Source organism: Solanum tuberosum, unplaced genomic scaffold, assembly GCF_000226075.1.
Source record: "Solanum tuberosum cultivar DM 1-3 516 R44 unplaced genomic scaffold, SolTub_3.0 scf00027, whole genome shotgun sequence".
NCBI classification, from domain to species: Eukaryota; Viridiplantae; Streptophyta; class Magnoliopsida; order Solanales; family Solanaceae; genus Solanum; species Solanum tuberosum.
Window position 1 is genome coordinate 2,284,034 of NW_006238953.1, and position 26,547 is coordinate 2,310,580.

At 32.0% G+C, this 26,547-nt stretch overlaps 2 protein-coding genes across 2 annotated transcripts; one reads left to right on the forward strand and one right to left on the reverse strand.

Annotated features, from left to right (window-relative positions):
• Positions 1-382: 382 nt before the first annotated feature.
• LOC102595168 (protein FAM184A) lies at positions 383-11,197 on the forward strand. The gene is made up of 9 exons (XM_006341711.2): positions 383-625; positions 900-1,053; positions 2,416-2,721; positions 2,807-5,983; positions 6,686-7,547; positions 7,648-8,297; positions 9,934-10,084; positions 10,171-10,252; positions 10,809-11,197. The coding sequence occupies exons 2-9, from the start codon at positions 961-963 to the stop codon at positions 10,909-10,911; spliced, it is 5,424 nt and encodes a 1,807-aa protein (XP_006341773.1). The 5' UTR covers positions 383-625; positions 900-960; the 3' UTR covers positions 10,912-11,197.
• Positions 11,198-11,464: 267 nt separating this feature from the next.
• LOC102595495 (uncharacterized) lies at positions 11,465-15,172 on the reverse strand. Its single transcript, XM_006341712.2, has 9 exons — positions 14,942-15,172; positions 13,909-13,967; positions 13,365-13,643; positions 13,067-13,127; positions 12,611-12,735; positions 12,429-12,491; positions 12,191-12,315; positions 11,939-12,068; positions 11,465-11,715 (listed from the first exon to the last, which is right to left on the reverse strand). The coding sequence occupies exons 1-9, from the start codon at positions 14,994-14,996 to the stop codon at positions 11,638-11,640; spliced, it is 975 nt and encodes a 324-aa protein (XP_006341774.1). The 5' UTR covers positions 14,997-15,172; the 3' UTR covers positions 11,465-11,637.
• Positions 15,173-26,547: the final 11,375 nt, after the last annotated feature.

A 26,547-nucleotide genomic window follows, 5' to 3' on the forward strand; every position in this document is an offset into this window, starting at 1 on the left:
ACACCATTTTCTCTTTCTCCTATGAAATTTATCATTTTCTCTTTCCTAAAATATTTTTAAGTTGACCTAATATCCATTTATGTTTTTAAACAAGAGGATTTATTATTTTTGGTAGAGAAAATAAAGACAAATAGATTTTATGGAGTTTTTCTTTGGAGCTAACAAAGATGACAATAATAGTGATTTTTCTTAGTAACATGAAATTCATAGTTAAGTACTATAACACTTTTATTTTTGAATGATCAAAATAAACACCTTTTATTATACATTAAAAACTGTTTCAGTCAAGTAAAATATATTACATGACCAAAATAAAACATTACTCAAAGATATATATATCCTTTTCCCAAAGTCAAGTTAGTTTGGGAAGCCCAAGGCAATCTTCTCAACTTGTAAAGTTGTAACAGTAACCAGTAACAAGTGGCACTTTCGGCTCTTGACGCAGAACGACGTCGTTTTGTGTCATCAACGTCGAAAACAGTAACTCTTCAAGGCATATAGAATACAAAATTGCAATCGTTCACGTGATTTGCACAGCTACAAAATCCAAGATCCACACACACCATCATCGTCTTCTTCTTCTTCAACTCTAATCATATCGAAACCCAACAAAAATATTCATTTGGTAAATATATTTTGATTCATTTCATTTCTCTAGGTTTCTTATCATTTTCTCATTTGCAATTTACTTTTTCTGTACTGGTACCAACAAAAAATTCACTTTTTTCCACTACTTTGGGCATATATCGATATGGGTGTCAAGAAAGATTGAATTTTTTCCACTTCTTGAGGCATGTATTGATATGGGTGGCAAGAAAGATTGAATTTTTTTCACTTCTTGAGGCATGTATTGATATGGGTGTCAAGAAAGATTGATGTTTTTTTTTTTCTTTTTTCAGAAACCCTTTTTTGTGTCTTGGAAGGTAAATTGAAGCTGGATTTGGGTGATTGGGGCATGCAATGTCAGAAAATCATGATGGAAATGATGATTCACTTGGGGTTGTAGATGGAGGGGAAGCTTCAGTTTCTGTAAAACCAGTTGCTATTAATCAGGTGGATATTTGCTTTATCTTGATTTTTTATGTGTCGGTGATTTAATGTGTACTTTTCCCTACTTTGCTCGAGTATTGTTTTCTAGAGTTGTTCATTTATCTAAAATAGCTTCATAAAAAGTATTCTCTTTACACCAGAATCTGTAAGACAGGAAATAGTTTAGCTTAATTCTTTGGATACAGCTATATCTGCCCTCAAATCACCTCCTGTTTCTTTCTGTCCATGTTATCCACCAGAAGAAGCGGGATCTAGGATTTGGAAGCTCCGGCTGCTACCCTACTTTGAACAGTAACATATGTAGCATAATATTCATAGAGGAAGACTTGTATAGTTAATTTAGACAAGGTTTTAGTTAGAAGTGGTCTAGGGTTCTATTCTTCTTATCCATAGTTTTTTGTTGGGTCGATCTTGCATCTCCAAGGTATTAAACTTGAGCTTTAACCACTAGCAAGATCCCCAAGGTATTAAACTTGAGCTTTAACCACTAGCACTACAAGGCTCATTGTTTCTTTTCGGTGCCATGGTTAATATTTATACATTTGCTTATACATATATATACAAATATACACTTTGGTTGGATCATAGGACAATCCAGGAACATATATATACAAAATTTCAACCAAGACGTCTGCGTGCTGTGGAACCCTCTCCCTTCTACATAGATCTGCCCCTGTCCACTAGATACATGCTGGGGTCATCCTCCACCATTTCCTGTATTGATATCATTCCAGTACCAATAGGAAGTCCCTGGTATTACTTTCCTTCTTTGCTGGACATAACTGCTTTCCAGATAACTAGATTAAAGTTTTGGTGTCTTTCCATCCTTGCACAAAAAGTTTCTTCTTAATGAATCCAATTTTTCTGCCTTCGCTGGTAGTGAAAACAGGAACATAACATAGGTGTGTAGAGCATCCAAGAAGCTGTTTATCAGAATTGTCCTTCACCCAAGAGAGAGTGATTGAGCCTTCCATTTTGAAAGCCTTTTTTCACATTCATCAATCACTCCACTCCATATCTCCATAGCCTTGTTTCTTGCTCCCAAATGGGATTGGGTTCTTAATTGAATTATATGCTTACTTCCTATATATTAGAGAATACTTGGCGGAGAATATGAAATCATTTTACTTGAAGTGTCTAAATATTGAGGTAAAGGAATGGCAGGGTAAAACTTTACAGTCATATTTGCTTGCCTGGAATTTGCATCTAAAGATAAGTCTTGGTTGGTTCTTCTGTATTTAAAACTTTGACTATTGTCTTATCGTTTTCATGTTTGTTCCTATAACTTTTTAGTAACTTGATAGCTCATATGTTAGTCTTGTAAATGAACATCCTTAGAGCTTGTCTTGGACAAAATCTTTTCAGGTGGATGCTGCGGATCTAAAAGGTGGGATTTCAGTGGCTGCAGCAGAGTATGTAGAGAATGATACAAAAGATACAAGAATGGCAGAAGATGGTGGAAGGGAGGACATGTTTGTTGATTGCCCTGATGACATAGAAGGTCCTGAAACTCCTCAGTATGTAGACGAGAGCAATGATGCACATGATAGTCAACTGGAAGGATTGAGCAATGGAGCACATGATCCGGACTTGAAAGCCGAGATAGAACAATTGCGCAAAATGCTAAATGACAGTATTGCTGAAAAAGATCGGATTGCTCGAGAAGCTGAGGTTGGTGGTTTTATTTAAGGTAGTTTCCCATAAATACTGCTATATTCAATGATATTTATTTGCTCAACTCTGGCTCTATGTGCAGGAAGAAAGAGCAGCATCTACGTATGAACTCACTCGCCTAACCAATCTATTTAAGGGTCTGATTGATACTCGGTCACTACCAAATAAGGATGACGGTGAGTTAGTTGAGAATCTTCACCATAGTGAAGCAGGAGTCGGGGATTTGGCCTCTGGTGTCTCATTGCATGAGGTGGTAACAGATGTCTCCAAGTTTCTTAAAGAAGTTCTGGATGAACGTGTTCAGACTGAGAGCAAAATCAGAGAACTTAATGACCTGATACATATGAAGAATCAAGAAATTGATGCCCTTAATTCAAAGGTTTCCGAGTTTTCAATGGAACGAGATGTTGCTCTTTCTCATTCAAATTCAGAACAAGAAAATTCTGCTCACTTGTCTGTGGTTCAACTTGAAAAGGAGCATCATATGACAGAGATTGCTAATGAGATCTTAGCTTCTCTTGTTTCAGCGGTTCCTCTAGAAAAATTCTCTGATGAGTCAGTTACAGGAAAAATGCTTCATGTCAAGAATATGATCTCAGTTTTAGCTGAGAAGTATAACGTTTTCCTTTCCGAAGTTAACCAACTTAGATGGAGCTTAACTGAAGTTGCATCAGACCATAATATGCAGGATGAAATGGGGGTGTTGGTGGTTGCACGTGATACATTGGCTGAATTTAGAACAAGAGAGTTGAATCTAAACCAACATCTGAGCTTTTTAAGTGATGAAAATGGGAAACTGTCTGAGGAACTTAATAAACATAAAATGATGGTTGAGAATGCAAATGCTGAAATAACAAAGCTGGGTGCTGAAATTGAACAGGAGAGAACAAGGTATGCTAATACAAAAGAGAAGCTTAGCTTGGCTGTGACAAAAGGAAAGGCGTTAGTTCAGCAGCGTGATGCTTTGAAGAAGTCACTGTCTGAGAAAGCTAGTGAGCTGCAGAGGTATCAAATTGAGTTGCAAGAGAAGTCAAATAGTCTTGAAGCTGTGGAACGAACCAAGGATTTACTGGGGAGAAGCGAAAGTTTAACTGCTTCACTGCAGGAAGCTCTCATTCAAAAGGAGATGATACTTCAAAAATGTGAAGAAATATTGTCCAAGGCCAGTGGAAGTGAGCAATTTCAGTCAACAGATACAATTGAGAAAGTCAAGTGGCTTGCAGATGAGATGAATGCATTGAATGAGACATCTTTACAACTCCAAAGAGTGGCAGATTCCTTGTCATCATTTGATTTCCCCCAGCCCGTACAATCAAATGGACCTGATGCGCAGGTTGCTTGGCTCCTGGAATCATTAAATCTGGCTAAGGAAGATGTAAGAATATTACATGAGCAGATGGGAGCAGCAAAAGAGGCTGCAAATAATGAGATTGGTCAGCTTACTGCTTTTCTCGTGGGAGAAGCACAGGATAAAAACTATCTTCAAGAGGAATTGGAGGATTTAAATCATAAATATGCAGTGCTTGCCCAGAAAGAGCATCAGGCTTCAATGGATAAGGATAGAATCATCAGTATGCTGCTAGAGGCTTCTAAGATCAACAGGTATGATCAAGAATTGGTCTATCAAAGCCAATCTGACATGACCGTACTCATTAAGAAATGTGTTGAAAATATAAAAGAAGAAAGTAGTGCCTCTGTTGAAGCCCATAGTCATCAATTCGAGTCCTTTGAACAGATGCAGAGTAATTTGTACATTAGGGATCTAGAATTGAGGCTATATGGTCAAATACTTACAGAAGAGATGTCGGATAAAGCAGAGTTGAATAGATTGTCAAACCATTCAGTCAAGGTTACTGAGGAACTTTGTGCTTTAAAGGAAGAAAAGGAATCTCTGGAGAAGAATCTCGAACAATATGAGGACAAAGTTTCCTTACTTAGGGAAAAGTTGTCTATGGCAGTAAAAAAAGGCAAGGGGCTTGTCCAAGAACGAGAAAAATTGAAAGGAGCATTGGATGAGAAGAGTGCTGAAATTGAGAAGCTGAAGTCAGATTTGCATCAGCAAGAATCTCTATCTAATGACCACAAGTTGCAGATTGATAAGCTCTCAGCTGAGATGGACCGTATCCCTCAACTAGAAGCTGATCTTGTTGCTATGAAGGATCAAAGGGATCAACTAGAGCAGTTCTTAGTGGAAAGGAATAACATGCTTCAAAAGGTTATCGAGTTACTTGATGGTATTGTTCTTCTGGCTGACTTGGGTTTTCAAGATCCCATTGAAAAGGTCAAATGGATTTCAGGATACGTACGTGAAAGCCAAACTGCAAAGATGGAGGCGGAGCAGGAGTTGGGGCAAGTTAAAGATGAAGCCAGTTCTTTAGCCAACAAATTGTTGGAGGTCCAGAAAACCATTAAATCCCTAGAAGATGCATTATCTGCTGCGGATAACAACATCTCACAGCTCCTGGAGGACAAAAATGAGTTAGAAGCTGCTAAGGCATTAGTTGAAAAAGAATTAGAGAAAGCAATGGAAGAAGCTTCTGCTAAAACTGTTGAGTTTGAGAATGTGTTCGTGGATAGAAAATCCATTGAGGATGCTTTGTCCCTGGCAGAGAAGAATGTTTTAGTACTAAAGAATGAGAAAGAAGAAGCTTTACTTGGTAAAGATGCTGCTGAGTCTGAACTACAGAAAATCAAGGAGGAATTCTCTTTCCATACCAACAAACTAAAAATGGCAAATGAAACTATACAATCCCTTGAGGACGTACTAGTTCAAGCAGAAAAAAACATATCTCTGTTTACTGAGGAAAATAATAGGGTACAAGTTGGTAGAGCTGATCTAGAGAACGAGATAAACAAGCTCAAAGGGGAAGCTGATATCCAAAACAGTAAGCTAAGTGATGCTTCCATGACTATAAAGTCGCTAGAAGATGCTTTGCTGGATTCAGGAAACAAAATTTCCAATCTTTTTAATGAAAAGAAGAATGCAGAAGAGGAAATTGTAGTTCTGACTTCCAAGGTAGATGCCTGCATGCAAGAGTTGGCTGGATCGCAGGGCAGCGTAGAAACTAAAGTTCTGGAGCTCTCTACCCATCTTAGCCGTCTTCAGTTACTTCTGAGAGATGAAATTCTGTTTTCCTCTCTCCGAAAAACTTTTGAGGGAAAGTTTGAGAGCCTAAAAGACATGGATCTTCTTCTTAAAGAAATCTGGGGTTCTTTTTCTGAAGTAGATACTGAAGTGCTGCCAGATTCTCCTACTAAGGTAATTATAGCCTCATTACACCTTCTTCCTCTTCCTTTTTTCCTTGTTGCTTTTCTCTTTGAGTAATCTTCCACCTCCCAGTCACAACCTTACTGCTCGGAAGTTTATTTGAGTGGTTGATTTCTTGGATTTTTTTCTTATTGGTTTATGGTGTGGTTTTTTTTGTGAGAAAAATAACCTACCTGAAATAGCTCTGATGTCTGAAGTAATTGAAGAATTTTGAATTTATCTAAATAGCTGTGGTCACCTAATCTCTGTTTTATGACAGAGATTAATTATCATGGTTCATTCATAATACATCTCTTAAATTGTAAAATAACAATTTTAATATATATATATATATGAAATCGTTTGCCGTTTTCAGCTTATTACTTGTTCCATTTGCTGGTGGATTGCCTGTTTACTTTTTTTGTTTATTAATGAACAACTTGCTGGCCAATTGTAAAGACCATTTTGATGTTAATTCTTATCTGTTTCGGATCAGTTACACATGCACTTGTCCCTTGCTTGCTTGTTCTGTCATTAGAATGATTTTTTTTCGAATTTTGCAGTTGACAAATGGTAGGTATCAAGTTGACTTATTTATAGGAAAACTTGTGCCTGTATGGATATACTTATGTTACCTATACTTGTAATATGATCAGGTGATCTGCATGTTCTTGATGTACCTTCTCTTACTTTTCTGCTATGTTCTTTTTGTAGGATGACTCATCTTTCTCAATTCCTTCAGTATCTGTTGTTAATGATGCTCTAAAGGAGGAAGTAGCCAACAGTGAACCAAATGCATCTGATGGTGACAATATCACATTGCATCTTGGGAAAATTGTGGATGGATTCGAATTGAGAAACAAGATTCTTGCTGAGAACATTGGATGTTACTCTGCATCGATGGATGATTTGATCAAAGCCATTCTTAGAAAACTGGAGTTGACAAAAAGCAAAGCTCTACCTGTGATTGAACTGACAGAATCTCTTAAGCAAAAGGTCAGAGATGCAGAAGTTGGTAGGCTAGCGCAGGAAAATATTATACAATCGTTGGAAAGGGATCTTAAAGTTCTACTTTCTGCTTTTAAGGATGCAACTAGTGAACTGGCTTTAACTCAAAATAGATTGTCTGAACTTGGCTCCAACTTTGACCTGGAAAAGTTGAAGGAAACCTCACCTGAACAATTAACAAATTTTGGTGAAGATGCTATAGTACATCATCACTTGGAGCTTGATAGCAGCCAGTCTGCAAGGACTGCTGAGAAGCTGCTATTGGCAGCTAGACAAAGCCACCATCTTACTGAACAGTTCAAACCTGTGATGGATGTGATGGTTGGTACTATCAAAGATTTGCAGGTTAAATTGGAAGAAAGCAATAATACTTGTGTGAAAGTCTTGGAAGAAAAGGAGACCCACCAAGAGAGGATCTCCCATCTGGAGACTAATCTAGAAGAATTGAATGATCTTTGCGATGAGATGAAGCTTAAATTAGAGGATTATCAGGCCAAAGAGGATAATATCAAGGAGAAAGAAGCTGAACTTTTGTCTCTCAATGCTAAAGCTTCACTGAATTTTCAAGGTACACATTGTGTTTACTATGTTCCCCCCCTTAAATTATGAAAATGTTGACTGTGACTATAGTAGTTTTCTCATGGCCTGTTTTGATACTATTCTTTCAGAAGCTGAAAACTTAACCCTCTCAGCATCTCATATGAGATCTCTTTTTGATAAACTAAAAGAGATTGAAACACTCATAGGGCCTGATGTGGGAGATGCAGAGGACTATGATTCACCTGATGTCAGGAGGCTCTTTTATGTAGTTGATACTTTCCCAAGATTACAGCTCCAGATGAACTCACTGTCTCGTGAGAAAAAAGAATTACAATCAAGCCTTGAGAAACAGGCACTGCAAATTGAGAGTTTGAAGGATGAAGTTGAAGAGCACATGAGAGATGAGGTGGACTGTGCAAAGATGAAGAATGAGTTGTTAGAATTCACAATTGGTTTAGAAAATATTATACATAAGCTGGGGAGCAATAATTTGGTTGACCTCCATAAAGAGACTCCAGTGACCGGGTTTTTACCAGTGCTTGATAATCTGATTGTTGCCAAAGTCTTGGAATCTGAAAATTTGAAAGCCAAAACAGAGGAACTGCTTGCTGACTTACATGGTACCCAAAAGGTTGTTGAGGACTTGTCAAGTAAGGTTAAGTCACTTGAAAATTCTAATCAACTTAAGGTTACACCACTAGAGATCAACCAGGAAAGAAGCATCTTCGAAGCAGCATCCTTGCCTACTCAGTCAGAGATATCTGAAGTTCAAGATGTGGTAATTTTGATTGCAGTACATTGCATTCCTTTTTCAGTATAAGTCATTACATTGCCTTCTTTCAATATTTTTCACGTCCATTGCTGGTCAGTTATGTGTTATTACTTAGTAATGCCATCTTTTAGTTGTCTTGCCCTTTTAATCTTTTTCTCCAAGGATACATCTGCTCGAGTATACCTAAAGAGGCTGAGACTAAAGGTTTTTTGAAAAATTGATTAAAAAAGATCTTTTGACAAATGCATAATAATCAAGCAACGCTTTAATTCCTTTGTTCTTTTAAGTTGGAAAACCTGTCAAAAGAATTTGGTTCTTATTGGAAAAAACTGAATGGCAAGATATAGTAAATTATTGGTGATATATAATGTAATGCAAGATAAATTAGAAAACGCTTAAAAGCTATAATCACACTAAGTATGCAAATAACGTGATTTACTTTGGCCACCATGAAATGCCCAAGTGGCATCCCTGAGACAAGGTTAACGAAATTGCAACCAATTTAATTGACCTTCTGGCCATCAAGATATTTTGATGTGTCATTTTCTACTGACCAAGTAACCTCTTTAGCACGGTCATGACCTAATTTTCTCCATCTCATATAAGTTAGGGTGGGGAGATATGAATCATCTATGTTGCTTATGCATTCTGAAGATTTCGTGTTTGTGCCTTTGAGACTGCTTGTTTTGACCTGTCCAAAATGATGTGGTCATCAGATACCTTCAATAACATCCCTCTGCTTCACTTATGTGTAAGAAAGTGTTGGAATAGAGGAAGTGAGTTTAACATATGTGCAATTTGTGTCTTTGCTTATGCATTATATGTATGTGTGCCCTACAGTTACCTTGATTTACTAATCCCTGGTGATCCGTGAATAGCATCCTGCTGTTCTAGAAATGATTCTGTATTTATTTGGAGCCTTCTCTATTGCAATTTAGAAGTATAAAAAATAGTATTTAATATGACGTTAAAATTCTCTTACTTAATATTTAAAAACCTAATCAAGGTTTCTTAATGTACATTGATGGAAGACCTAAAGAACCTTTAATGAATGATATTTTCGGTTAAATAGTGAACTTTAAACTTGTTTTTCTTAAAATGAACCGAAGCAGACCACATGTTAGGTAACATTGGTGTATCCAACTGAAATCTCGCTGCCTAAGCCACTTGCGTTTATTTTCCAATGCAAACTTCTCTCTTTTGGTCATTACTCAGGGAGCTCTCAAGCATTGAGTGGTTGCCTTTCCTCTCAAAGTAGCTGTGGTGATGGTAGAATCTGATATAATTTCTTTAACCTCTCAGTATCAATATACTATTGTAAAAATGATATATGCTTGTATTTTACAAACAAAAGTGTTGACTTGTGAAGGGGAGGCTTAGAGCAACAGTAAAAGTTGTCTTCATGTGACCTATACGTCAGGGGTTCGAGCCGTGTAATAAAAAACTGATGCTAGCGTTAGGGTAGACTGTCTGTCTATATTACAACCCGTTGGGGTCAGCCCTTCACAGGTCCATGTGTGAACATGAGATACTTCATAGACTAGGCTCCCCTTTTAGTGTTCTGACATAACATTTTTTCTATAAACTGGGAAGAAAATGTTTGTGCAAAGCAGTCTAACCTGCTACATTCTTCTTGTTGCAGGTACCAGTTAGTAAGAATTTAGCCTCTTCTTCAGTTGCATCAGCTGCTCATGTCCGAACTTTGCGGAAGGGATCTGCAGATCAACTTGCAATAAATATAGATTCTGAATCTGAACGGTTGATAAATGACGAGGAAGCTGACCAAGAAAAAGGTATAGATATTGGATACAAATCTTTGAAAATTTTGGAAGAGAAATGTAATGTTTAGCAAACTTAAAAATTTGCTTCTGTCTTGCAGGTCATGCATTCAAGTCACTCAATACTTCAGGTCTTGTTCCAGGGCAAGGGAAGATGATTGCGGATAGAATTGATGGAATTTGGTAATATCTTAGAGCTTCTCTCTAGCCAGCTTCTTATTGATTTTTTTTTGGATGAAATTACAAATTTTCTGCTGCATTTCTTAAAGTCTAGGAATAACATTTGCCGATCAAAATATAGAGACATTAGATTCAGGTCAAGCATTGTTGATTCTTGCAACAATGAAAATAGTGATGCTATCTTGCTAGGTTCTCATTCCTTGTACCATGATTTTCACTTTACCAATTCCAAGTCTAACAATCTCCACCATCTGTTACTGACATGATTTTTTGGAGAGTGGTGTAGGTAGAGGGTGGTATGTTGTTTTGTGTAGGGAGAGGGTTCTGTCCAAGATTTATATGGTAGACTTAAACATGCCTGTAGAAACTGTAGAGAATTTCTAGTTCTTTTTTTTCTTTTTCTTTTTGGTGTATGTTTAATATTTGGTATGATATGAGTTGAAATGGAACAACATGGTTGCCAACCCAAACTTACTTGGGATAGATGCATATTTGTGGGTGCAGGGAGGGAGTTGTGCTTGGCTTGTCAATCTAACACTTGATTTCCAATTTTATTCAGGGTATCTTCGAGTCGAGCTTTGATGAGTCATCCAAGGGGCAGGCTAAGTCTTATTGCTTATTGTTTGTTCCTTCATATTTGGTTATTAGGCACCATATTGTGATGATTCCGATAATTGATTCTTTTGCAGTTGTACATTACATATTGTTATAATTTTTTCTTCCTCTTTTGATCTGGCTCAGTGCCTAAATGTAAATGGTTATAAGGTCTCAGCAAGTTAGATTCTCTGCAATCACAGTTTTAGGGATTCAGAGAATGTTGGATAGTTGTTCCATTAGCCAATAGCTGTACTAGAGTTGAATGAATGCATATGTCTCTGCTTAGGCTAGGTTTTGATTTACTGTCTAGTACAATACACAATAAACTCATTCCTTTTCTTTAATATTTTAGTCTATGCTCTCTAACTTTTTTATTCCCAAACACTGTCATATTGAATTGGTTCCCAATGTGGCCGCCATCATTGGGTTTGAGTCCATTATAGTAACCTATCGAGCTCTAACGTAATATGCTTATTTAGAAGCTTTTGTAGGTTGTTTGGTTGAGAAACATTTTGCTTCAAGCTAGAGTTATATCTTTGAGCTGTGTGATATTTCACGTAAAAATCTTGTGTTCTGTACTTTATTCTGTTTTTTTGGTGATTTCACAAGAAACATGTATTGAAATGTATGTTGGACAAAATTCAGGAAATGGCAAAAATTTGACACAAATCAATTCACCCCCTCCTGTGTCTTGTGCAAAATAGCAATTTGATATGGTGAAGCTTCCCAAAACACAAGTTCACAATTTGATATGCTAATAAGTAGAAAAAAAAGGAATTCCAAATGACTCTTTAACTTGTGAATCTACCAGTCTTCAGAACAACACTAGTTGCAATTACAGCAGGCCACTTGGCATTTGTTCCTGCATGCTGCAAATACAGATTCATTCATAAAATGTCAAAATTTTGAAAGCTACGATGACAATGACAATGAAAAAGAGAAAATACTTGTAACACATATAGCTTCACCATGGCAAAATCAAGAAATAGAAGCTGATACTGTTGGACATGTTCACACGGTAATAAGATCAATTATAAACATATATATATTAATAGCGAAAATTGCTAATATTCAAACAACAGAAGGAATTACCAATCTATTTTGAGAGTAGCGCCATATGATGCCTCCTAGTAGATTATTTACAGCATGAGCAGCCATTGGCACAACAACAGTTGATGATAAAATTGTAGCATAACCATACACAATTCCAACAAATGTGGCCCTGAAATTAGAATAGTCTGTAACGTTTCAGTCTCAGTACTCTTCCTGAGCATCACAGTTCATGTTTCATGTCACAATCACAATAACAGACAATGATTAACTACGGAAAGTTTGAACATATACCAGACAGCAAAGGAGTATTTCCGACCACTGCCCAAGTGTAAGATCCCAAATATGGAAGCAGTTGCCACGACACTCAGCCAACTGATGCCAAAAAGTGGTAGCAGTGCACCACGGAAGAGAAGCTCCTGCGTCATTGAGATACCCATACAAGCTTGTAATCAGTTCTGAAATTTCAAAATGAGTAACTCATTTAGCAGTTCCAACAAGTAACATATGTGTCAAAAACTTGTACGCGTACCTCACTAATGCCTGGAAGAAGTGATACCACTATGTAATCCAAAGGTTCAAGTGAACTCAACACCTGAAATGGAACTTGTTTTTCTAACAGAAAATAGCGCAAACTAGCCCTTTGATCCAACCAAAAGAAAGTATGTATGTAACAAGGCAAAAGCTCGAATTAACTTGTATGAGAATACGTACCTGGCTATTTGCTGCTTCACTAGACTCAGCAAAATCTGGCCATATCTTCAGCAATAAGTACCGACAACAGGATACCAGTATGACCAATCCAGTAATCAACTCAAGATGCCACATCTGGAAAGTCACTGTAGAGAGAGCTATCAGCACTAAGACCTTTATGCTATAACTGATGAGACTCATCAGAAATGAAAAGTCGAAAATAGCTTTTCTTTTCTTTGAAAACAGGTAAGACATCCAACAGTTCACCATTGCAAAGACACAGAATTTTCCATGACAGGTCCATGGTGTAATAGGAATGTGGTTTGCAAATCCCATATACATTTCCTCTCAAGGTACGTTATACTCGTGACAAATTCTAGAAAATTGGTGTGTTCATCTGGGGGGGCGGGGGTTGGAAGTTAGTTTTTAAAGAAATTTCAAAACTACTGAATGGAGAAGAAAGCTTCTAAGGTTTACATGGTATTTCGACAGAACAGTCAACAATTGGCAATCCTCCTGCTGATGCAACATGAGAGCCCTGCAAAACAGCCAAATACACAATAAGAGGGTTACTTCACTTTCATGGACTTGACAAATGTATGAGTTCGCATAAAAGAAGTTATCAATCCAATTCATCATACGAACACATCACTCTGAAGTGTAAGCATATCACTATATTTGTGTCATTCAAAAAACAGTAACGCATTCAAGTTCATGAGAAAACTTTGAACAATTTACAGTAAGTAACATCTTTGAGCTGAGAGAGAAAGTTTACCTCTCTAATTACAATGCCTAGAAGACCTATTAAACCAGAAGTGATTATGCATGCCTTAAGCACAGAACCTCTAGATGGGATCATCGGTACAGAAGTCCCAGCCTCGGAAGTGTCAAGAGGAGATGCATTCTTGCTATCTTCAACATAATCTGGATTAACATCATCACTTAACAGATACTTATCGGGTATTGCAGTATCCGTTTTCTCTGTTTTCCCTTTTCTTCTCGATTTCTTAACCGATTTTTGACTTGCAAATGCCCTTACATTGGCTTTAAACCCCTGGACTTATGAGTAGTTAACATAGTCAGCAATTCTTAACATCAGCTCAAGGGGTTAATTTCACATATGATCACTTAACTTTACCAACTATAATAGTAAAGTCACATACTATCTTTAGTTGAAACTTTAGTCATTATAGCTGTTATTAGTGGGAAATATTCAGTTACTTTAATGTGACAAAAATAGTTGTATAATGTTTTGTGACCATACGTGAAATTAACCCCGAGTTCAAGTGAACAACAAATTTATGCTTTTTAGAACTTACATAGCACAATATAGGGGGTACAGACCTTGGTGAACAGTTGGGATCACCAAACTTCCTACCTGATAGAACATCAACAATATTTATAAAGGTAAAGCACAGAAATGAACCAAATAAAAACAGAAACTGCTCAGCACCTTTGATTATGATTCACTTTCCTTTTTAGTCCATCCCAAAATGACACATTTCTATATATAATACTCTCTCCGTTCCTGTTTATATGTCGATCTTGCTAAAAACAGATGATCCTTAATACTCCTCCATTCACTTTTACTTGTCACTTATTCCTAAAATATATTTTCATTTTTACTTGTCACTTTTGATATATATAAAAAAAGACAATTATTTTTTCCATGTTTTACCCTCAGCATTAAATACTTATTCTCTAAATTATTTTCCAAGACCTAATACTAAACATCACTTAATATGAATAATGTGGTAAAATACCTATATCAATAATTATTTTCTTAATGAGTGTGTCAAGTAAAAATGAACAGAGAGTACTTGTCATTGCACAAAATCAATACATAAATAACACTATTCTTCCTGATTTATCCTTGAAAGTATGAAATTTGACCAACATTCATAAATAACACTATTCTTCGTGTTTTATCCTTGAAAGTATGAAATTTGACCAACATAGGAAAACTAAATAATTTATTCATGTTCATTGGTCAATTTAATTAATCCAAATAAATTAATTTATGTTCAGTTATTGAAAACTCGACTTCAAGAAAATACTAAATAAGACTACAATAGTAAACTTACTTAGTTTCTTAAAGACGTAAAATCTAAAATGGTGGCATATAAATAAAAATGGAGGGAGTAATAATTTAACTTTAAAATGTTTTACTCTTAATAAACTGATTTATAGACACACAAACATCCGTAATTTATCATAGTTCACAAATTTCAAATTATTTTTTTTCTTTGTCAAGTCAGATTACGTCACATAAATTGGGACGGAAGAAATACTATTGGACATGGAGAGGTTGAGGAAGATTTCACCATATTCCAAGAAAGAAAAAGTACTTACAGGGAGTGGCAATAGAAGTGAACTTCAAGAAGTTGTTTGTAGTAAGTGAACCCATTGATGATTTGCTTGAAAGCTGAATTGTAGAATTATAACAAGATTTTCCCTTCTACCTATAATAAATCTCACTTGAACTTTACATTTTTTATTGGTATCTAATGGAAAAGGAAGAGAGGGGAGAGATAGAATGGAGACCAATTCTTTTATTTTTAATTAAAAAATCTTTACTGGCTATTTTTATTTCTTAAGCTGCTCAAGAAAAGGGCAAAAAGACTAAACAAAAAATTGATCCAAAATTTGAGTGGTCCAAAATTCTTTATACCCATTTTTCAGTAGTAGCAAACTTAAATTCCTCCTGTTTCAATAAATGGGGTAATTTATCATGTACTGAATTTTAAAAAATGAAATTATGGTATAATATAAGTTGTGAATATTTGTGAAGCATAAACTATTTTATTAAGTATAAAATAAAAAAATAGATTATATTATTTTTATTGGTTGACTATCTTAAGTTTAGATCATCTCCAACTCATCTCTATTTTACTCTTCATTTTCTATATTTAGAGAGTAAAACAGAGAATGCCCTTTCCAACCCCTCTCCATATTATTCTCTATACTCCATTTATATAGGGGTGAATAGTAGTTCTTCAACTCTTTTTTTCACTTTTTAATTATTTTAATATTATTTTTATGATATCATTCTTTATTATTTGTAATTATTTTTTAACATAATATAACATCTAAAAATATATTATTGAAAAGTTCCTACTTCCATCCGAATTACTATTTTTTTTTAAAAAAAATAGCACTTTAATTATGTAATTTAAAATTATTTTAATATTATTTATATTATATCATTTCCCCTAGTTCTTTCTTGGATGTGAATTATGAGACACATGACATATGTAAGAATTAATGGCTAAGATTTGATCGATTAAAATAAAATTCTAATTATAATTTAGATAATTAATATTCTATAAAAATAATAATGTCACAATCATAGAAATATATTATCATGTCCATAAATATATTATAAAAAAAATTCTTTTTTTCTAATTTTTTTTCCTACTTGTATTATCTTCTGTTTTTGTCCTAAATATATTATAAAATATTTTCCGTTTTCCTATTTTTTTTGTCCTGTGAGTATTTTTGCTATTAATTATATGTGATAACCACTTTTAAAGAGAAGGTTCAAAATTGCAATCTAAGACTAACTCAATTAAAAAAACAAACAGAACATAAATACTCGTAGGAAAAATAATAATTAGAAAATAGAAAAGCTTTTATAATATATTTATGGATAAGATAATATTTTGTTATGATTATGAGCTTGTGGCATTACTATTATTTTATTAAATATTAATTATCAAAATCATAATTAGAATCTTATTTTAATAATCAATAAATTATAGCCATTAATTTTTATCTATGCCATGTGTCTCACATCCAAGCAAGAATTTTAAAAAAATGGAGAGGAGCCAGATCCAATAAGACGTGACTTTCTTTGCTAAAATTTCAAATGTCTATTTTATTCTCCTTTTCATTAACTACCCTTTTTTCTTCTTGTTCTTTGGATATACTAGCATTGTCTAAAATGAAAATAAAATTAATAAATATTTTTAATTGACCTTATTAGTATCATGTGAATATATTACGACTAAAAAGTTTTTAAAATTATTAAAATTTTAGTTAGTGATATAAAATCCATCCAAAAAGATATAGGTGATGTATAATTAAGGAAAAATATTTATTTGTTCTTACTTACTTTATATGCAATGTTTACCAACTTTCCTTAGGTGATTTTCTAATAGTTTTACAAACACATTTTATATATATATATATATATATATATATATATAAAGTATTCTGATCTTATTAAACAAAAAATTCTCAACCGTATAGGCCATTATTTCTTGATTTTTCTTTTCTAGATTTTCAAAACAATGATAAAAAATTTCACAATCATTTTGGTTTTTGTTCTGTTAGCCTCAACAACTTGTGTTGAGGTTAAGGCTAGAGAAAATGACCAACAATCACTTGTCGTCAGCCGTTTACAACATGGACGAGCACTGGATATTATTGTTCATCGTACTATTCTAACGACTTACAGTACTCATTACAAATAATACACATTTTTTTTACTTTTGTTATCTCATTATTTTTTTTCCTTCAATTTTTTTATATTTACTAATGATTTTGTATTTGCAGCATGCACGAACAAATGCACAGCAGCTTGTTGTAACTGCAAAATAGAGGTGAATCCCCAGTCTGTGTCCAGTGTTGTTATGAACCAGTGCCGCCGTCTCGACCATATGACCACTAAAGCAAAAATTGAGCCCCCTAATTTTTCTAAAGATGTATTATTATTATTATTATTATTATTATTATTATTATTATTATTATTATTATTATTATTATTATTATTATTATTATTATTGGGTATAAAATAAAACAAATTTTATCTTATTTAATATAGAGATCGTTGTAATAAGTGGAGATAACGATTTTAATCCTTGTATTATTGCATAATTCCATATTTAGTTCATGTGTTATATGACTATGCACATTTAACCTTCAATTATTTGAAGTGTGTGGTTTTGACCCTTGAAGTTAACAAAAGTTAACGATTTAACAGAATGATTATTTTAAAATATATAAAATAAAATAAATTGAAGAGTTATTGATTCTAAATGCTTGAAGAATTGTGTATAAAAAAATTTGAATTTAATAAAATTAAATGTTAAATTTTTTAAAGATCGAAAGTTGTTAGGAAAACATCGATAGCCTTAAGGAGCATGTCCACCTACTAAAACTCTTTCAAAGGTAATCGTTTTTGACCTTGATTAGTAACTATTGATAAAGAGAGGAAGAACGAGTTGCTAATGAATCAGAAACAGAGCAAGTAGAGAAGGAAATACAATCAATTAATTATATATTTAAAATAGTCATTCTAATTGTATTTTTTTAAAATACGTAAAATATAAGGGATAAGGAACAAGTACCCCCTAGATTATGACCGAAATCTCAATCTCTGAGATTTCGATCATAGTCTAGCGGGGTCTTTGTGCCATATCCCAAAATATACTTTTAATTTTCATATACATAATTTTTCAAGCATTTAGAATCACCAACTCTTTATTTTTATTTTACATATTTTCAAATAATTATTTTGTTCAATAGTTAACTTCAAGGACTAAAACCGCACACTTTAAATAATTGAAGGTTAAATGTGCACAATCAATTAAAACTAGAACTATGCAACATTACATGGGTTAAAACCGCTATCATCATCTTTCTACATAGTCAAATAACATTACTCGGATAGAACTTGAATTGAGAAGTGACATAAGGGATTCTGCATGAAGGGATTGTTAAACTGATGATAACATTCTTGTGACAACCTTAATTAGTCGGTTCAAAGTTCTTTCTACAACCTCAACGACATTGTTCCCTCGTTCAAGAACATATGGAGAAGATAATTAAGTCAAAAACATGAGATGATTTAGGCAATGCTTGAAACACTTGTTGTCCCAATATTTGGCTTTACTTTGGCTGACAACTTCCAAGCCATTTATTGAGTCAACTTTTTTAAAAGCATCAAATTTGGAGTTTGCATTCATTGCGGCCATATTGATGTTTTTTAAATTTGTAAGAGAGTTTGGATCCAATAGTTTTTGCGGATGCAGACTTCAAGTTGATCTTTTCAGAAGTTATCTTAGTTTTCTTGAACTTTGATTTTTGAAGAGAAGAGATGAGATGTAAAGATTGTCTGATCCCACTAGGCTTGTCAATTTGTAAGCGATTAAGTTTTTTTCTTGAAAAATAACAATCAAGAAAGGAAAATAGTGACAAACAATAATTTATGCGAATATTACAATCTTTATAAAATCTAATGAGGAAGACGTAATCCTTTTATTCTTCTCCTCACGATCGTCAACATTAGAGCTTTGTTTTGTTCTTGAATCGATGAAATAGTTGTTGAAACTTCACCACAAATGCAGAACTAATTAGCTTTGATTACAATTTCGTAGATATGAAAATTTGCTGCTCATAATTTGAAGGTGAAGACTCTTTGTATGGGGAAGACTTGTGGATTACCATTGAAGAATAGAGTTTTTCTATGTATTTTTTCTTTTTCTTTTTCTTTTTCTTCCTCTTGTTTCTTCTGATCTTACAAAGACCCTTTTATATGTGTTGAGCTAGCGATTCGGGGGTATTTTGATCTTTTGGGCACGTTTTGTCAATTTAAGAGGATGACCAAATGTAATTTGAACTTTATTTAAATCATATAATTTTAATATTAATTCAAATTTATTAACCAATAATATGTCTTGATTAACATACCATGAATTTAAAAATTAATCTAAAATTTAGTATGAATTTATCAACAAAATTTCACTCTGTACATACATTATAAACGGAAATATGTTTACAACTCATTAATTATTCTATAACACTTAAAGTTGCTTGTGATTTTAACTCTATCTAGCTACTTAATATTGCTTCTGGCTCATTTTGGGGTATTTCCATATGAAAAATAACTTTTTTTTCTATAAAACTCACTTTTCTAAAGTAATGTCTAAAAAAGAATTGTGAGTAGTATCTCCAAATTTTGAATAAATCCTTGACGTCTTTAGAGTTTATATGAAAATTAATATTGCATTAATTGAATATAAGACATGCCTTTTTTTTTGCTAAAATTTCAAAAGACTATTTTATCCTTCTTTTCATTAATTTACCTTTTTTCTCCTTATTTTTTTGATACTAGCAATTGTCTTAATTGGAAATGCAATTAATAAATATTTTTAATTGATTTTATTAGCAGTATGTAAATATATTATGATTTATTAAAATTTAAGTTGGTGATATTAAATCCATCCAAAAAGATAAAGATGATGTATTATTAAGGAAAACAATTTATTTGTTCCTACTTACTTGGTATGCAGTATTTACTAACTTTCCTTTGATGCTTTTTCTAATAGTTTTACAAATACAATTTTTTTAATATATATTAAGTAGTATGATACTATGATCTTACTAAACAAAACATCTTCAACATTTTCAAAACAATGATAAAAAATTTCACAGTCATTTTGTTTTTTGTTTTGTTAGCCTCCACAACTTGTGTGGAGAAAATGACCAACATTCACTTGTCGTCAGCCGTTTACAGCATGGACGAGCACTAGATGTTATTGTTCACCGTACTATTCTAACTGCTTACACTCTAGTTAAATTATATAATCTACTTTAGATCACTAATTAGCTTGAGCCGTAATGATTAATAATATACATTGTTCTCTTGATATTGGTTTATCTTTCAGTTTTTTTTTTAATATATATTTATGAATGAATTTTTATTTGTAGCATGCACGAACAATTGCTCAATAGCTTGCTGTAACTGCAACATAGAGGTGAATCCCCCAGTCTGCGTCCAGTGTTGTTACGAACCAGCACGACCGTCTCCACCACCGCCTCCGCCATAAGTTCACTAAAACAAAATTTGGGGACCCTAATTTTTTCTAAAAATGTATTATTATTATTATTATTATTTAAAATTTTTTATGTATTGATAAATTTGAAAAAAAAAATATTGGGTATGAAATGAAATAACTTTTTACCTAATTTAATGCAGGGATTGTTGTAATAAGGGGAAATACTGATTTTAATTCATGTATTATTGTATAATTTCAGTTTTAATTTATGAATATTTGACTATGCACATTTAACCTTCAATTATTTGAAGTGTATGCTTTTGACCCTTGAAGTTAACAAAAGTTAACTATTTAACATAATGATTATTTTAAAATATATAAAGTAAAATAAATTGAAGGGTTATTGATTCTAAATGCTTGAAGAATTATGTGTATGAAAATTTTGAATTTAATAAAAAATTAATGTTTAATTTTTAAGGACCAAAAGTTGTTAGGACACCATTGATTAAGGAGCCTGTCCACCCACTAAAACTCTTTCAAATGTAATCGTATTTGACCTTGATTAGTAACCTTTGATAAAGAGAGGAAGAACGAGTTGCTAATGAATCTAAAACAAAGCAAACATAGAAGAAAATAAGATCAGTTTATATATTTAAAATATTCATTCTAATTATATATTTTTTAAATTATATAAAATATAATATCAATTCTATATACATAATTTTTCAAGAATTTATAATTTAAATTTGTTGCATTTTAATTGAGTCATTTTGGTGCTTGAATTCAAACTCTTCAATGGATCTAATTTCTTCATTCAGTCTAGATTTAGTAACAGATCTTGCAATGTCTTAGAATGCTTGAGTTAGACCCCACGAAAACGATGGTGAATCATCAACAAATTTGACACGCAATATTATACCTCTAGTAATCCAAGTTCCTTCATCCATTTTTTTCTGAATTTTTTTTTGAAAAATGAAGACTAGAGAAAGATTTTGAGGAAAAAAAAAGCATAAATCATATACAAAGGAAAAAAAGAGAGAGTTGAAACACGTTTTAGGCAATTACCTTGAATTGCGATGCCACAATTAGGAGGGAAAAAGTAGATTTTGAAATTCAAAATAAATATATATGCGTGATTTTAGGAGAGAATTACAAATGGAGAGAGGAGATATAAAATTAGATTTGTATAAATGAATAAACAAATAAGGGAAAGAGCTCTTTTTCTTTTCGTATACAATTCGTTCTTGGTTCCCATAATCAATAGCAAATTATATTAAATTATAACCACACACAATAATTAATTGGAATTATAACCATATTAAATAATAAACTAGTAATATTTACCTCGTCTAATTTATTAAGAAACTTATTTGCCCATAATTTTACTTTGATTTGCAGCATTTACTAACTTATTTTGGGTGAATAAACTTAATTCCTACAACCTGCATATTTCTTTCTTCTTTCTATTTTTGGCAAATACATATAAATATTGATCAACTTTTTTGTACGAAAGACTCACCTAACATTTGTATATATAAAAGCAGTCTGGCTCATATTAAACAAAACATCTCCAACACTATAAACAATAATTTCTTGGTTGTTTTTATATTTCTTGATTTGTGAAATTATGGTTAAGTTTTTTATAATTGCTTTTGTTCTTGTTTTGTTGGCCTTTATAACTCGTATGGAGAAAAACCATTTGTTGTCAGTCGTCTATTGGGTGGAAGAGTCTCCGATGATGTTGTTTATCGTACTACTCTATTCCTTTCTATTATTTACAAAATCTTTCATTTCGCTTTGCAAAATTTGGCTTAAATACGTCATTAAATTTTAAGAAAAGGTTCATTTATGTCATCCGTTAAAAGTTTGACTCATCTATGTCATTTTCATTTGAAAAAAAGGTTCATTCATGTCATTATTTGTTAACTGAAAATCGTGTCAATTTTGCAAAATCATTTCATACATGTGGTCAATTATGATTCAGTTGGATCATTATTTAAAGGGAAAATGGTCAATATGTCAGCGAACTTTGAGATAAGGCTTATTTATGTCATTTGTTAAAAGTTTGGCTTATCTATGTCATTTCAATAACAAATAATAGTATGGATGAACATTTTGTCGAATAAAAATGATATAGATGAGTCAAACTTTAATCTGATAACATAGATGAGCTTTTCTCAAGCTAAAATGGCATAGATAAGCCAAACTTTTAATGAATAACATAAATAAACTTTTTCTCAAAGTTCGATTACATATTTGAGTCTTTTCCTTATATTTAAAAACTCTTTAATTTTAAACTTTTCATTTTATTCTTTAAGAACATATTTGAATCATAAACACGTCACCCATGTCTTAAGAACACAAGTTAAGAATAATCTAAAAGTACCAGAAAAAAATAATCTTAAACTATATGTTAGTCAAACACTACTATCTACAATGAAATGAAGAGATCTCCTAAACTTTTTTGACTTTGATATAGTCACAAGATTTTTCACCATTTTTCAAATAATATGTGCCTGATGACATATTCTTGACTTAGATGTGTTCACACCATATATAGAATTCATTCTAAATATTACTTCTTTTATCTTAAAAATAAGTAGTATTTTTAGTTAGGGTATAGCCCGTAAGAAAATAACTCATTCCTAAAAAGTAGAATATAATTTTTACTAACTTACTTTTAATAAATTTCATGAAAGATATGTAGTTTTTTAATTATATAAAACTCTCCCTAGTTAAATAAGGGTGAAATTCAAAAAATATTATTAATGCCTTGTTGAAAATATGAAGCACCACTTATTTTGAAATAAAATGTAAAAATAAAAATACCACTTATTTTGAAATGAAAGAAATATCCAAAAACAACTTTTTATATTATTAGATTATTTAAAAATAACATCAAGCTAAGTAACTACTTGGTGGATTAGTAAACCAAAAAATAAGAATTATGTATAAAATTCTTTATAATCAACATAAATAAGTTGATTATGTTTTTCTATGTGAAGTTTTGCATGCATTGGAAGATTTGTTAATATTTACTTTTGAAATCAACCATTTAAGAATAAATTTGTATTGGCAGCATGCACAAACAATTGTGATGTAGCCTGTTGTGATTGCAACATAAGGAAGATTCTCCCAGTTTGTGACAAGTGTTGTTTTGAAGTATGAAGATTGATGTATTTAAAATAATTTAAAGGGGTCATTTGAAAATTCTTAATTTGATAATGATCACTTCTTTAAGTTTAGCATAAGATATATGTGTAAAAGATCTTTGTTTCTTGTCTAATAAATGATATGGTTTACATATTAAAAGCTTCATTTTGCTTCTAACTTAATTTTCAATTACTAGTCGAGTAGTCGTTATGGTCCTTTAGCATTATCAGCATGTTTTTAGAAGTATAATGATATCAGAAAGGGTGAAAATTATTTACATTCTTCAATTTTGGTTCAACATTAATTTTTTTTAATCAATTTTGAAAAAATAGTCATTCCTTTTTTATTCTACGTAATACTCGTGTTATTTCTAATGAAATTGTTATTTCTTTCAATTTTTTTATATTTATGAATGAATTTTTATTTGCAGCATGCACGAACAATTGCTCAGTAGCTTGCTGAAACTGTAACATAGAGGTGAATCCCCCAATCTGCGTTCAGTGTTGTTACGAACCAGCACCACCATCTCCACCACCGCCTCCGCCAACAAAATTTGGTGCCCCTAATTTTTTCTAAAAATGTATTATTATTATATATTTTTAAAAAATCATGTATTGATAAATTTGAAAAAAAAAATATTGGGTATAAAATGAAATAACTTTTTACTTTATTTAATGCAGGGATCGTTGTAATAAGGGGAAATAATGATTTTAATTCCTCTATTATTGCATAATTTCAGTTTTAATCCATGTATTATTTAACCATGCACATTTAACCTTCAATTATTTGAAGTGTATGATTTTGACCCTTGAAGTTAACAAAAGCTAACTATTTAACATAATGGTTATTTTAAAATATAAAGTAAAATAAATTGAAGGGTTATTGATTCTAAATGCTTGAAGAATTATGTGTATGAAAAAATTGAATTTAGTAAAAAATAATGTTAAATTTTTTAAGGACCGAAAGTTGTTAGGACACCATTGATTAAGGAGCCTGTCCACCCACTTAAACCCTTTCAAATATAATTGTATTTGACCTTGATTAGTAACCTTCGATAAAGAGAGCAAGAACGAGTTGCTAATGAATCTAAAATAGAGCAAACAAAGAAGATAATAAGATCAGTTTATATATTTAAAGCAATCATTCTAATTATATATTTTTTTAAATTATATAAAATATAATATCAATTCTTATTACATAATTTTTCAAGCATTTAGAATTAAAAATTGTTGCATCTTAATTGAGTCATTTTGGTGCTTGGATCCAAACTCTTCAATGGATCTAATTTCTCCATTCAGTCTAGATTTAACAACAGATCTTGCAATATCTTAGAATGCTTGAGTTAGACCCAACGAAAACGATGGTGAATCATCAGCAAATTTGACACACAATATTATACCTCTAGTAATCCAAGTTCCTTCATCCATTTTTTCTGAAAATTTTGAAAATTGAAGACTGGAGAAATATTTTTGAGAAAAAAAGAAGACGAAAAGCATAAATCATATACAAAGAAAAAAAAAGAGTTGAAACATGTTTTGGGCGATTACTTTGAATTGCAATGCCACAATTAGGAGGGAAAAAGTAGATGTTGAAATTCAAATAAGGAAAGAACTATTTTTCTTTCCGTATACAATTCGTTCATGGGTCTACAATCAATAGCAAATTATATTAAATTATAACTATGCACAAAAATTAATTAGAACTATATACATATTGAATAATAAACTAGTAATATTTATTAACTCGTCTAATTGTTTAAGAAACTCATTTGCCCATAATTTTGCTCTGATTTGCAGCATTTACTAACTTATTTTGGGTGAATAAACTTAATTCCTACGACCTACATATTTCTTTCTTCTTTCTATTTTTGGCAAATACATATAAATATTGATCAACTTTTTTGTATGAAAGACTCACCTAACAGTTGTATACATAACAACAGTCTGACTCATATTAAACAAAACATCTCCAACACTATAAACAATAATTTGTTGGCTGTTTTATATTTCTTGATTTGTGAAATTATGGTTAAGAGCGTGTTTGGCATTGCTGTTGAGAGTTCAGAAATATTTTTTTTGAGAAAAAAATATTTTTAAAAAAAATAAGTGTTTGAGAAACCTGTAAATCTGCTTTTAAATAGAAGAAGCAGTAGGCTTTCTGCGGTTGGGAATAAGATAATTAATTTTTCTTTTTAAAAAAAAATAGAAGAAAAAGCAGAAGCAAAAAATTATTTTTTCAAGACTAAAATACCTCTTTCATATATATATATATATATACTTATATATCTCTTATTAATCAATTAACATATCTCATATGTTTGGTTAAGTTTCGTTGAATAATTTTATTTTTTATTTTTATATAATAACTTTCATATTTTATTTTACGCTTATGTATTATTATTTTACAGAACTAGAAAACAAGAAGAAGATAACAACAATATTTTTGTAAGATTAGAAAAAAAATAACAATTAAAGATTTCAACCCTTCAAAAAATGTATAATATTGATCAAAAAATTTGAATATGAGCATTTTAATTTAATAAAAATAAAAATTTAATTTGATTTTTGTAATAGATGTTTAAACTAGTTTTTTCTCTATAAAGTAATCTTAATATTAAAAGTACATTAATACTTGCCCTTAATCGTAATTTGACTCTCAAAAGTATTTTTTAAAAAAGATTAGCCAAACACAATTTGCTTTTAAAAAACACTTTTCAAATGAATTAGTCAAACACAAATTGCTTATTTTCAAAAGCACTTTTCTGAAAAGCTATTATAAAAAAGTGCTTCTGAAAATAAACAATTTTTAACAACAATGTCAACCAGGCTCGAAGTTTTTCATAATTGCCTTTGTTTTTGTTTTGTTGGCCTTTATAACTCGTATGGAGGTTGAAGCTGGTCCTAGTGTAGAAAAACCATTTGTTGGCAGTCGTCTATTATATACAAAATCTTTCATTTCACTTTGCAAAATTTGGCTTAAATACGTCATCAAATTTTGAGGAAAGGCTCAATTATGTCATCCTTT

Bases quoted from the DNA above. Each gene is read 5' to 3' on its own strand.
- LOC102595168 (XM_006341711.2), top strand. From the start codon at position 961: ATGTCAGAAAATCATGATGGAAATGATGATTCACTTGGGGTTGTAGAT. The intron at 1,054-2,415 runs GTGGATATTTGC...AAATCTTTTCAG, and splicing joins AACCAGTTGCTATTAATCAG to GTGGATGCTGCGGATCTAAA. The intron at 7,548-7,647 runs GTACACATTGTG...CTATTCTTTCAG, and splicing joins AGCTTCACTGAATTTTCAAG to AAGCTGAAAACTTAACCCTC.
- LOC102595495 (XM_006341712.2), bottom strand. From the start codon at position 14,996: ATGGGTTCACTTACTACAAACAACTTCTTGAAGTTCACTTCTATTGCC. The intron at 13,644-13,908 runs GTAAGTTCTAAA...TCATAAGTCCAG, and splicing joins TACCCCCTATATTGTGCTAT to GGGTTTAAAGCCAATGTAAG. The intron at 11,716-11,938 runs GTAATTCCTTCT...CTGTATTTGCAG, and splicing joins GCTACTCTCAAAATAGATTG to CATGCAGGAACAAATGCCAA.